Raw genomic sequence first — 14,155 nt, forward strand, 5'->3', positions numbered from 1 at the left:
ATAGGGGCAGCTAGGGGCACAGTGGATAGAACACTGGCCCTGGAGTCAGGAGTACCTGAGTTCAAATCTCACCTCAGACACTCAATGATTACCAAACTATGTGACCTTGGGCAAGTCAGTTGACCCTATTGCTTAAATAAAAAAATTTTTAATTGTAGATAATAAAATTTCTAAAAAAGATATTTAAGGGAATATTAACTACTACTGATGCAAAAAGACTACTCTCTTATCACTATATAATCTTTATAAGGGCAATTCCTATTGCTGTGTAGAGCACATTTAATAAAAGTATAAGAAATGAATATTTAATAAAAGTATAAGAAATGAATAAGAAAAGTATAAGAGATTGTATACAATTTTCTATAACTTGCAGCTTCAGTAACATAAGCAGTAGCAAGGGGGAAACAGACAACTCAGGTACAGCTTTTCTTGCACAAGAGAGATGACAATGAAAAAATGAAGGACTCTAATGATTAATCTTAGACTTGATTGAGAAACTATATGAAATAAGTGACCATATTAAATTGTTGAGAAGAACCATGAAGAATGGAATGAAGTTAGAGAAGGGAAAAAAAAAGCCCTCTTCATCTTACATCAGCACAGAAAACTGAATGAATACAGGACTTATTGGGTGAAGGATCAATCATTAGAGTGTGTCTAAGGCACTCTTGTCAATTTAGAGATTTAGATAGCTCTTTGAACTAATGACTACTCATACAGGGATCAGATGTTTTGTTTTCCTCCTTAAATTAAAAAAAATATTCTTATTATATTTTCAACTTTGTGCTTGTAAATGAAAAGTAAGTCTGAGTAAATGGGGATATTACTAGCTAACATTTATTAATACATTTTAATATATACAAGGAATATTGTTGAATACTGGATTGATATTCATTCCCAAGTGTATTCAAAGGACTGAGACATAGAAGGGTCCATAGACAAGTTATCTAGACTAATCTTTTCACTTTACTAATGAGGAAACTGAGACCCAAGGAAATAATTGAACATAGTACATATCTGTTTTCCCAGATTTCCCAAGTGGGAACTATGAATCAGAGGAAGTGATAAAATTCCTCAATTTGTAATTCATTCTAAAAGAGTCTCTGATATAAGGTTATGTTTTAAGGACTTGTTCAGGATCATCCATTGAAATGTATGCCTTTGGCACATTGTCAAGAACTGAGCTTGGATAGTATTCCTTGCAGAGTCTTGCTTCATTAGTCACTATATGGATCTTCACTGTTGTGTAAGAGTAGTAGTAGCAGTAGTAATAGTAAGTAGTTGTAGTAGTAGCAAGTAGCAGCATAGTTATAAGTAGTAGCAGTAGTAGCAGCAGCAGTAGTAGTACTAGTAGTTATTGTTGTAGTAAAGCTAATACTAATAAAACACTTTAAAGTACTTTACATATATTATCTTATTTTTTCCTTGTAATAATCCTGGGAGGTAGGTACTATTATTATTATTATTATTATTATTATTATTATTATTACTCTTTCACAAAGAGAGAAATTGAGGAGGATAATTGTTAGTGACTTGCCCAGTGTCACACAAATAATATTTGAGACAGAAATTGAACTCGGGACTTTTTGACTTTGTTTAGTACTATTCCAATTCATAGTTTCACCAAAAGTTTACTAATGTGTCTATCTTTCCACTTCTCCAACACTGATCATTCCCATCTTTTGTCATCATTTTCAAATTTCGGTGTATGAAATTATGTCTCAGGGTTGTTTTAATTTGCATTATTATTATTATTTATTATATAATGATCATTTCTCTTATTTATTAGTAATTTGGAGCATTCTTTCATATGATTGCTAATTTTTTGCAATTTTTGTTCATATCCTCTGACCACCTTTTAAGGAATGGCTGTAGATAGATAGATAGATAGATAGATAGATAGATAGATATAGATAGATATTGCTATATTTAGATATATATTTATATATTTTAGATACAACACTCAGCAGAAAATTTTGGTACAATTTTTTTCCTCATGCTTCGTGAATTTATTTCTTTTGTACAGAATTTTACAGAATTGTAATTGTACAAAAATTATTTCATTTGTACAGAAATTTTCAGTTTCATCTAACCAAAATAATCCATTTTATATATGTTCATTCAAGTATACATCTCCTACCCATAGCTAAGAAAATATGTGAACAGTTTAAATGACTAAGTTTTTTTCTCTTTCAATTTTAAGGTGTATCTTCAATATTGAAGCCACATATCCATTTAGAATGTATTGTGGAATATATAATAAGCCTAAGCCTAATTTCTGTCAGACTGCTTTTCTAGTTTTTCCAATAGTTTTCATCAAATGATGGGTTTCTTTCCTTACTGAATTCCTTTGTCTAATATATTCCATTGTTCTATTTATTTATTTTTAACTATTGTGAGAGGGTTTTAATTACTGCTGTTTTATAAAATAGTTGAATTCTGGAAGAACTATTTCTCCTTCATCCCTAATTCATAATTTCCCTCAATATATTTATATTAATATATTAATAATATATTAACAAAATAATTAATAATATATTAGATATTATATTTTTCTAAATGAATTGCTTATTATGTTATTGAGTTCTTTAAATTTTCTTTCGATTATTTGATAATTATACCATTAAGAGTAAAAATCATTTTCAGTAGTACTGTCATTTTTGTTATGTTGGCATGGTCTGTCATGAGCACTGAATATTCCTTCAGACATTTAAGTTATTCTTTATTTCTTTAAGAAGCACTTCATATGTGAATTAATACAAATATTTTGTTTGCTTTGGTAATTGATTTACAAATGTTTTATGTATTTTATAGTTGTTTGGAAGAAGAATCCCTTCCATATCATTGTCTCTTAATTTTTTTTTGTTATGCAGAAATTCTATTGATTTTTTGAGATTTAATCTGTAATCTTCGACTTTGCTAGAGCTATTGTCTCAACATCTTTGTTTATTCCTTAGAATTTTAAAAACTAAATTATCATGTCCTTAGCAAATAGGGATAATTTAGTCTCCTCTACCTGTATTTATGACTTTAATTACTTTTTCTTATTTTACTGCCATTGCTAGACATTTTTGCTTTACTCTTGTGTATAATGGGAAAACTTCTGGTGTAATAATGCTTGATTTTGATTTTAGATAGATACCTCCTATGATATTAAAGAAGGTCCCTTGCTACCTATGCTTTTTAGGAATTTTATCATAAATGAATGTGGTATGGTGTCAAAGGTTTATTTTTCTGAGATAATTTTGTTGCTTTGAATTTTTTTTTAATATGGTTAGTTATACTGTTAGCATTCCTATCCTTGGAATAAATCCAACTTGATCATAATGAACAATTTCTTGAATGAATTATTGTAGACTATTTGATAGGATTTTATTTTTTAAAAGTTGACTATATATTCATTGATGATATTGGTCTATAGTCTTCTGTGTTTTATTACTCCCTGTTTTAGGTATTAGGACTATATTTATCTCATAAAAGGAATTTGATAGGATGCTTTCTTTCTCAATTTTTGCAAATAATTTTTGTGGTTTTAGCACTAATTATCCTTTAAATACTAATTGGTACTAATTAAACCAGTATAGTTTGATAGAATTCTCCTGTGAATACATCGGGAATAGGCATTTTTTTCCCTTTTAATGTTCCAGTACTGTTCTATTTTTGTTTTACTGATGTTGGATTATTTAAGAACTCTATTTGATCTTCTGTTAATGTGAGCATTTCATATTTTTTAGAGTATTACTACTCTATTTCTGTTGTGTCCTCAGTTATGGTAACCTATAGTAAATTCTGATCATTCTTTTTATTTCTTAGATTTGGTTGCGATGTTACCTGGTTCATTTGGCATTTTGTTGATTTGGTTTTCTGCATACATATTTTTTTCTCTGTCATCTTGTCACAAAATTCCCTCATTCTAGACATTTCAATGAATTCTTCCCTTTATTTTCTCTTTCCATCACCTCTCTAGGACTACATATTATTTCCTTAGGACCTGATGACTAAACAAACTGAAATAATCTTTGCTAATGGGAAAAATCTAAAGATACACTCATTTACCCTACATCCTTGGAGACAAGGCTCTTGCTATTCTTATTAGTGACACTATTGATGGATGGATATTTTATTCTGCATAGGTACAAGAAATATTTTGGGAGCCTTGGACCTTTTGGAGCCTGTTAGTTGGACCTACGCAGAAATCCATGGATTTTATTTTGTTCTTAATTTAGGTGTTGGCTTTGGACAAACTCTTATTTAAACATACTTTAAACACATAGGTCTGTGTCAATGAGGAAAAGACAGCTTCTTTTTCTTAGAAAAATCTCTTTGTCTTGGAGAAGGAGTTTGATATAAACATGAATTAGGTCATAATGTGTAGACAGTGTAAGAAAACTGGAATTAACTTTTTATAGAGGGAGTAAATCATATCTTCTCCCTCTCAATTATAATGACAGTGATGAATTGGGACATGAGTGGGAGTGTCATGGTTTGAATTAGTCATACCAGATTCTCATTGCTATTTGACATCTTTCTCACCATCTTGTAACTAGAGGATGACTTTTAATTGGCATCTTGGGATCCCCAAATGGGGCAATGTCTCCTAATATTCCAGTGAGGATGGTCTTTTCAGATATTTTAATGATAATACAGAGAAATCTCTCCAACAATTGTCCATACACTGTTGGTCATTAGTTGCCATGATGTAAAACTGACCATCTCAAACTTGCCACAAGATGGCATATTCCTTCTATTGTCGATACTCATCTTCAGTGCTCTGGGAAGTTTTTCTTTGCCCATAAGCCCACGTAGACAAAAACTATGCAACATGATGAAGCTTCTTTAAGGAATCTTTTAAATATATGCCAAGTAAGCAATGTGGCACACAACACATTTCATTTATTTTTGTTTATTTTCCTCCAAATGAAGTTAACAAGGAGAGAATTCAAGCAAATTCATTTAGTATTTTTGATGGTTCATTTTATAATTATTAAAAATCAAGCAAATGATACAAATAAGAACTATTAATAAATAATGTTGTTAGCTCAACAGTACTCCCTAGATTATAATTTAGGAGGGAATCAAAAACTATGCTGAATCTTTGACATTTCAGACAATAAACACTGTCCTATAAAATAACTTTAAAAACACCTTTTCAGAGTTATATTCTTTTTTTTTCAGGGAGACTGTTTGCTCTGAGAATATGTGTACATATTTTCTATAAGATATTTTTTGGTTCCTAGGCAAGACTATAAACTGTATAAAAAGAAGGAATTATAAAAAAAGTGCTATGTGTAATTAAATAAATAAATTAACTTACAAATATACAGATTACATGATTCAAAATTCTTTAAACATCTCCTATAACATTATAATTTTTAAAAAGAATATCCTCTCTTTTTACATATTATCTCAAAATAATTAGACACAGATTTGAGTTTGTTTTATGAGTTTTAACAGTTCTTTCTTTAGTAGAGATGACTGTTATATTTTTAGCTTAACTATACACTTAGAACTATCAATTGATCTTTAGAAATTTGAACCCATGCTTTTTGAAAAGCCTCATAAAACCACTGATTGAATAAATTTTATTTTCCTAAACAAGAGTGGATCTAAAACTTAGAGGGAACCAAATATTGCGGCACCTTTAGCAATATTAGAGGAAACAGGCTTTTTGAGCCAGGTGGGTGGGGCTGCTGGCAGATGTGGGTAAGACTGGTATGCAGTTGCTGGCTAGTTTAACAGAGAATGACTCTGTCTAACTTCTCTAATGGGATAATTTGGAGAAGAAAAATGGTTCTTATTCCATTACTTTAAATTAGATGACTAGAATCATTCTTTTGTCTTTATCTAATAGGCATTTTAGGCAGTCAGGTGTTAACAATAGATAGAACTCTGGGCTCTAGGGTCACATACTTCCTGTGTGTAAAATTCAAAGTCACACATATACTTCCTAGCTATGTGACCCTAAACAAGTCATTTAAGCTCTATTTGCCTCCATTTCCTCAATTATAAAATGGGAATAATAATAGCGGTTACTTCCTAGGGTTGTTATATAAAATGAGTATAAAGTAGGTGTATGATGAATACATGTTTCTTTTTTTTTCCTTCCTAAAAATACAGCAATTAAAACCACACCTTTGTTTTCTTAATTTACAAAAAAATACTCAGTGGCTTTAGCTTTCTCATATTTTCTTTTTCTCTATCTCTGGTTGCCCCATATACCAAAGAAAGTACCTGGAACCTGATACATTTCTCCATAAGCATCTCCATGAATGGAGAGCAGTTATATTACTTCTAGGAAACTTTAAAACAACTACTTTTTGATTATATTTATCATTATCATCATCAGCAACAACCATGATTTTTGAGTACTTATTATGTCAAGCTACTACACAAAGATTTATTTTTTTCAAAAATCACAAAAATCAGTAATCAATGGGTAGAAGTTGCAAAGAGATGGCAAACTGAGACTTAATGTCTTCCTAATAATAGAGCTGTCCAGAAGTGAATGAGCTGACTCAAGAGTTGGTAGAATCCTGAACTTGGAGGTCTTCAAGCAGAGGCTAAATAACCATGTGCCCCCTATGTCATAGTGGGTATTCTTTTTTGAGTATGAGTTGGAAAAGATGACTATCAAGGGTTCTGAGAACCCTCAAATTCCATGATTCTGTAAAATCATTCACTTCACAAGCCTTTGAATTCCCCCAAAACCAGACTGAAACTATGAAAGAAATAATTTAATGGACTTCTTCAGCAGTATTTCCATCCTCTCTTACTTCCTCTGTGGAGCAGTACATTCCATCATTTATTCGTAATTCAGACAACTGAATGTAATAAGTATGTATGTTGCATACTTGCTGACATTAGAAATTATAAATAGGGAGATAAAAGGGGAGAAAATTTGATGAATCTTCTAACTCCACAATTTTTCAGAGCACCTTCTCAAGATGTTTAAAACCCTTCCAAAGGAGGAATTGTAAACTTGCTTATATCCAAGTCAGAGAAGTGCATATTCAAGAGACATTTATAATTAAAAACAGAAATAATGACTAAAACCAACATGGTGCTAATTCACTTTCCATAATATTTTTGCATACATTAAATTATTTATTATTATTTGATCCTCATAATAATCCCAGTCATATAATAAATCAAAAATTTATTATTCCAGTTTTTATAGACAAGGAAAATGAGGCTCAAAGAGGTTAATGACTTGGCATTGATCTCATGGACAATAAATGATAGAACCAGTTATTCTAACTCCTAGTTGAATGTTCTTTGTTGGTTTTTCTTAAAGTTTTCCATCATTCGAAGTTATTTCATTTAAAGAATTTATAAAATTTCCAGAACTTAAAAATTAATTACATAGTTGGAAAAGAGGAGAACTTACAAATGGAATGAAATCTGAAACCCAAACCCACAGTCTTAGAGAAGCTCATTTGCAAGAACTTTATACTCCCTGATTTCCTCTGTATCTTTCTAAAGCTTAGTACCATTTAAAAGATTAAGGGATTTTTTTTTAATTAGCTGCTTCAGTAACTTGACCATTACTGAATAGATCAGACCTACAAAATCCTGCTGTGGATAGTAATGACTGATAATTATTAATGAATCAAGTCTTTACTAACTGGACTTAAAAATTTTAATTAGCAAAAGTTTGTTTCTGCAAGAATATATGCCTGAGCATGCTCCCTGATAATCGCTGCCACTCAAAAACAACATATTTAGAAAAATGTAACTTTATAACTTCATTATAACTCAGTGTCTTTGGAAAGGATAGGAAACATCAAAGTCTTGGCACAGTCCAATTCAATGAACACTGAGACAGGGAAAATCACTAATGCTCAGAGGGATCATTCTCACCGTTGAAAGAATTTACGTCCTCTTGGAAAGTGTGAGTGACATTTGAACATCTAGCTCGGTCCCAAATACTTTGGTGTTTTTTAAAGGAAACACCTACAAGATAAGACTTTCCAGTTCATATCTCTAGTATTAGTGATATCTTTTACTTGACAGGATACAGAAGGAAATCTAAGGCAGAAGAGATAAATGGAAAGAACCCAAGAAAACACTCATATACACAAAGACATAGCAATGAAGCTTTTAACAGGAACCCTTCTTTGCACAAATCCAAGCTTGTGCTTGCCAAAAGTATTTGGTGCAAACTGATCCTGGACAGTCACTATAGCTAATTAAAGCTCTCTACCTTTCTTTATACATGTGTTCAGAGTGGGGGTGGAGAAGAGCAGGACTAAAGCTGAACATATTGGAGAAAACAACATGTGCATTCCCATCATTGATTTCTATTTCGTCTCAAAGCTTCTTGGTTGGAACATAACTTTGCCCCACTATTTTGTGTCCGACAGATCTGGGCAATATTCTCTGGGTACCTAGGAAGAAAACCAGCTACCTCCTTAGACTAAAGGTGGAACTACTGAGGTAATTCTGAAAAGATCTGTGTCTGCAATTTGTTTTGCAAAGGAAGGGGAGGCACTACATAAGATCACTCTTAAACATATTCAAAAGTCAAGGGAGGGTCTCTGATGACTTTCTACTGATACAAATTAAAAAAAGAGGTCACCCTGCTTTACAACAGTAGACAGAAATAAAAATTCAACATCTTAGCAATGAACATGATTTTTTAAAAAGGAAGGAAAGAAGGAATGAAGAAAGGAAGAAAATGCCATTTCTTTCTGGATTGTGAATATTCTCATGACTGGAAGGAATAGAAATATGACCTTTCAGGACATTTCCCTGCCTCTAGAGAGCATAGTCTCTAAATGCAAAATATTTATTAATTCCTACTAGGTGCTTGAAGCTCTCCAGAAAAGGATTTTTTTTCACAACCTCCCTTGATAAAACATTCCAGTGTAAAGAGCATCCTTGATTACTGGGTTCTTCCAAACCTCAACCATTTCAATATACATTTCACATAAAACAGAATGGGAAAGAAATACTTCACTAAATCAAACAATCCCATATGTGGAAGTCAGGATGCTATCTTGTAATAGTTTAGAGGTGGTAAGAAATGTATCTGATGAAACAGTAGTGATGAGCTGTTTCTTTGATATATAAAGTGTTCATTTATCTTATTTAGGGAGTTTAAATGTATCATTTGCTCTAACAATCATCGGTTTAAATGATAAATCAAAGGAGGCTTGGTCACTGAAGCTTTGGGCCTTGTATTTAGCAAATGATGCCAACTTAGCTTGTTCCTTGGGTTCTTTCAGTTTATCTCTTCTGCTCCAGATTTCCTTCTCTTCATCAGGAATGCTTTCATATTTCTCTGGGTCATTGGATGATGGGATTTGAGACTTCCCAGAATCAGTGCATGGTGTTTTGCCTTCTGTAGGAACAGAGTCTGATTTCTCTAAAGATTCAGGGGGAGGTACACTGACCCTTTTTGTGATTTGTTTGGTACTTTTTGGTTTTGAGATAGTGCTTTCTTTCTTTCTCACATCACTTGATGATGGTCTTTGAGATTTCTCACTGCTATTGAAAGTCTCTTTTTTATCTGTAGTATTGCTCACAGTTTTCTCCAGATCATTTTTTGTTTTCTTGTTCTTGGGTGGTAATTTTGAGATAGACTTCATTTGTCCTACAGGAGAGCTACTTAAAGACTTTTCTAAATTCTTTGGAGACTGATTCTTTTCTTCCTGAGCAACACCTTTCTGAATGAAATTATCTTCATGCTCTGCCACTTCATTTGGCAAATGTAACTTCTCTAAGCTTTTGCAGGCATCTTTCATTCTTCCAGAAAAGTTTTCAGGTCCTACCAAATCACCTGACAAATGCATCTGATGCTTTTCATCAATGCTGAAGGTAGCCTTTTTGCTTGTGGATTTGTTTTCCTTCATTCCAGCATCATCTGATGGTGGCATCTGGGAAACCTTCAGATTATTATTTTTTTGAATTGTGGGATGTTCATGCTTCCTCATACTTTCCAGGGTCACTTCTTCACGATTGAACTTGGAGTTATCTTTTTCTAGAATCTCAGGTTTGTACTTTGTAATTGTATTGGTCATAGGTAATTGGTGTTTGTCTAAATTATTTTTCTTTTTTTCAGGACCAACATTTGCTTCTTTCACTCCCACTTTTGAGAAAGAGCCTTGACAATTCTCCACATCAAAGTTCTTCTCTGAGCCAATAGAAAGTCTTACTGATTCAGTATTGCTTTTTTCCCTCACCAGTTCTTTAGAAGTTAATTGCTCTTTTCCTAAATCGAGGCAAGTATTCTCTCTTGCACTATTTTCTTGAATCAAGGAATAATGAGATGTTGGAATTTGGTTCTCTTCAATATCTCTTAAAGTCCTTCCTATTCTTGGCTTATTTTCCTGTGCTATGGTATAGTCTGATGCTGTAATTTGTTTCTTTTCAGAATCATCCAGGACATTTTCTTTCATTGTTGTATTATTTTCCTGTGTCTTGGAAAAACTCAATATTGGGATATGGTTCTTTTCAACATTATTCAAAATATTTCTTTCCAGTGAGGCATTGGTTTTGCACTCTGCCATTTCATTTGAAATAGATAGTTGATATGTATCAAGCTTTTCATTTTCAAGGGTCACAAGAGACTTTGGTGTTGAAATTTGGTCCTTCCCAATGTCACTCCTTTCTGTTGACATACTATTTTCATGCTTTGCTGGTTCCATTGTTGCTAATAATTGGTGCCTATCAGGTTTATGAGAGCAATTCTCTTCTACAAGATAATTTCCATGTGCCACAAAATAATTTGTTGATGATTCTTTTTCCTTGTAGTTGCTTGAGCTATTCGACTCTCCTGTAATATTATTTTCTGTGTTTGGTGTGTCACCTAGTGATAGCACTGCCTGTTTCTTATAATTCCCTACAGCCTTCTCCGTGGTGACATCGTTGCTAGGTTGGGGCATGTCAGTTGATGAGTTCCCTTTGTACTTGCCAACAGCATGATTAACATTTCCTTTAGTTATGTTTAGGGCCTGAGCAGAGTCCTTTAATGAAGTCACTTCAAATTCTTCTAGGTTACAGGAGCTTTCCCTGCCCTTCTGAGCATGGTTTTCAGACTTCATCAAGTCACTGGATGGCATTGGAGGTATACTAGGGTGGCATTCATCATTTCTCTCTACTGAGGTGCTCTTTTTAAATTCAGGCTTCTTGTCTAATTCAGGTAATTGTTGTTTCTCAGGGTTAAGAGAAATACTACTCTTTCTTCCAAGATGGCTTTCATGATTTGTGAAATCTTTCCGCAGAGGCAGAGGTTTTTTAAAAACGAACTTGTTCTCTTCTCCAGTGTCATTTTCTTGAAGTTTCTGGTTCAGAATGGTAGCTGGGGGGTTATGGTTGAAATTAAATACATCATTCAATACTGCACCCATTGATTCTGCTTGTAGTTCTTGTATGCTTGGGTCATTTTGCTGGGAGGAAATAGAGAGTTTAGTTGGATTTCTAACTAGACTGCTGGATGTAACTGTGTCTTGTTCAGCATTTTTGTATTCATTAGGGGATAATTCTTGCTTGTCCTTGAGCTTTTCCCTTCCTTCAAACACAAGTGGATGACTGCCTTCAAAACTGGAAGTATTTTGTTGTGTAGTAGGAAGGGGAGGCATTTTGTAAACAACTGGCAGATGAATTGTTACTTGTGGGGGGTCAATTGTGGATTGAATACTAGGAGAAGCCTTAACAGCAGGAGAGTGCAATGATGGAATATTTTCCGATGCTTTCTGTTCTGAAAAACATTTTTGGGCTGCAAATAGGGGCTCTCTTTCTGAGTCTGGGGTTATTAGTTCTGATTCCTCCTCTGAACTGGAGATACTCATGGTAATTTCAGGAATTTCCCCCACTCCCACACCCTGGAGGCTATTATATGATCTGTCCTGTCTTGTGGCACAAGGATCAGCTAAATTGACATGTGGGCTGGCTTCCCATAAATTCAATGCTGAATTCCCTCCCTTTGATGATAAAATTTTATCAGTTCCTGATAATCCAGTAACCCCTTGCATGCATGGACTATGTGGAGCTACAATGGGAGGGCAGGCTACTTTGCTTTCACATAAAGTAGGAAAAGAATCTATTATAGAAAGAAAATCAGGTCCAGCACCATAGCTGGCTCTTTTCGACTCAACCAGGTCCCCTTGATTAGTCATAACCTTGGGCATCAAATCTTGCATGTTTTCTATTTGCTCTTTGTTCTCTCTGTCTAACAGCATATTTTCTGGTATTTTCGTCTCATTAGGTTTAATAAACTGGGGGCCAGATGATTTACTTGTTTTTCTCCTGGGAGCAGTCTGGGAATAAGACCGACTAATTTTAGTGCTGTGTGACATCCAACTGAAAGGACTGCTGATTACAGTGGCAAGGCTGAAAGCAGGCATGGGTTCAGCTATGCAAGCCAAATGTTGAGCCAGTGGGGTCTTTATATTGGTGCTAGCCATTGTGGCTAGGCGGAGCACCTGGATTTCTGACCTGTGCATCTTTTTCTTTTGCAAAATCTTTTTCTTCCTGTCCTCTTTACGCAGAAGCAATACATTTGCCTCTGAGCAAAGTGTCCCACTTTGCTCAAACTTCTCCTTGAGTTTAGAAAAGACTGGGTTCTTTTTGCGGACAATCTTTGGCAAAACCCCATTGGATACTCTCTGCTTCTGGACCAAAAGGTTCTCTCTTGCTTCTTTCTCTTTAGCTTCCTTCTCTTCTACTGCCAGGAACATCTTCAGAATGGTTTTCACTGTGCTCTTCCCTGTGGGGTTAATCCACCTGGATTTTTCAACCACGGATGGCTTTCTGTTCTCTTCTGTTTTCTCCTTAGTTTTTTCTAGGAGCTTATTAATGGTAGTGTTCACAAAGCTTCTGTTGGCCCCTTGTCTATCCTTAAATATAAGTCTCCCTACCTCCCTTGTCTTTTTGATGTAGGGCTCACGGTTTGGGTTCATGAACTTGGATTGTAGAAGCTGGAACTTGGTGGGTCTCCTACAGCTGTTGGGGTCTTGGGACTCTGAGATACTATTTCTCTTGTTCTCTTTGCTTTCTGCCCATTTGGCCTTTTTAGGAGGCACCTGGGGAGACCCCTCACAATGTTCTGTGATATAGAGCAGTAAACTGTTAAGGACAGCAAACACTCCAGGATCAGAGATCATTTTGTTCATCTTCTTTTTCAGTGCCATTGGATCGATTGGTGTCTTATCAATGTAGGCTTTGACACTTTTGTTGCTGCAAAAGAGAAAACAAAAATAATTTTAGATGAGCCTGTTTTATCTTTAAAACTATATTTTAAAGGAAAACATTGTATTATTACCAATCCCATTTTAAAATGAAATATTTTGGTCAGCTAAGTGGCACAGTGAATAGAGCATCAGTCCTGGAGTCAGGAGAACCTAAGCTTAAATCCAACCTCAGAAACAATTAATTACCTAGCTTGGGCAAGTCACTTAATCCCATTGCCTTAAATAAATAAAAAAAATAAAGAAAGAAAATGAAATGCTTCAGGAGATGGGATGCTATGGTTCCTGGGAAATTGTGACTTAGTAAAGATAGATGACAATTAATTTGTACCTTAAGATGCTTTACATAGCTCATCATCTCACTTTGAACTTTTTTTTTCTTTTTAGGTTTTTCTTTTTTCTTTCTTTCTTTCTTTATTTTTAGTTTTTGCAAGGCAATGGAGTTAAGTGGCTTGCCCAAGGCCACACAGCTAGGTAATGGCCACATGGCTAGGTAATTATTAAGCATCTGAGGCCAGATTTGAACTCAGGTACTCCTGACTCCAGGGCTGGTGCTCTATCCACTGCACCACCTAGCCACCCCTCTTTTTAGGTTTTTTGCAAGGCGATGGGGTTAAGTGGCTTACCCAAGGCCACACGGCTAGGTAATTATTAAGTGTCTGAGGTCGGATTTGAACTCAGGTACTCCTGACTCCTGGGCCAACGCTCTATTCACTGTGCTACCTAGCCACCCCACTCTTTTCTTTTTCTTTTCTTTTTTTAGGTTTTTCACTTTGAACTTTACAAAAAAAAGACTACTTTTAACTGCTGTAGCTATTTAGACACTGTTTTTCTCACTTTACAGATGGAGAAACCAAGATGCATAGAATTTAATGACTTGTTCATAATTAAAAAGCTAGTGAATTTGGGTAGAATTTGAGCCCAGTCCTATTGCCTTTAAATGTGACATAGGACCTCTTGTCTAT

The 14,155-nt window shown here is 34.3% G+C and overlaps 1 protein-coding gene across 3 annotated transcripts in view; it reads right to left on the minus strand.

Moving 5' to 3' along the window:
* Positions 1 to 2,613: 2,613 nt before the first annotated feature.
* ADPRHL1 (ADP-ribosylhydrolase like 1) overlaps positions 2,614 to 14,155 on the minus strand; it is an 81,581-nt gene continuing 70,039 nt past the window's right edge. For 2 of the 3 annotated variants that reach the window (XM_074192093.1, XM_074192094.1), the window contains exon 8: positions 2,614 to 13,179. In XM_074192093.1, coding sequence (XP_074048194.1) covers positions 9,087 to 13,179 — 4,093 coding nt within the window. In that variant the 3' untranslated portion in view covers positions 2,614 to 9,086. The remainder of the gene's footprint in view (positions 13,180 to 14,155) is intronic. The other variant, XM_074192092.1, reaches the window with a different exon arrangement.

Source organism: Macrotis lagotis, chromosome 6 (assembly GCF_037893015.1).
Source record: "Macrotis lagotis isolate mMagLag1 chromosome 6, bilby.v1.9.chrom.fasta, whole genome shotgun sequence".
NCBI classification, from domain to species: Eukaryota; Metazoa; Chordata; class Mammalia; order Peramelemorphia; family Peramelidae; genus Macrotis; species Macrotis lagotis.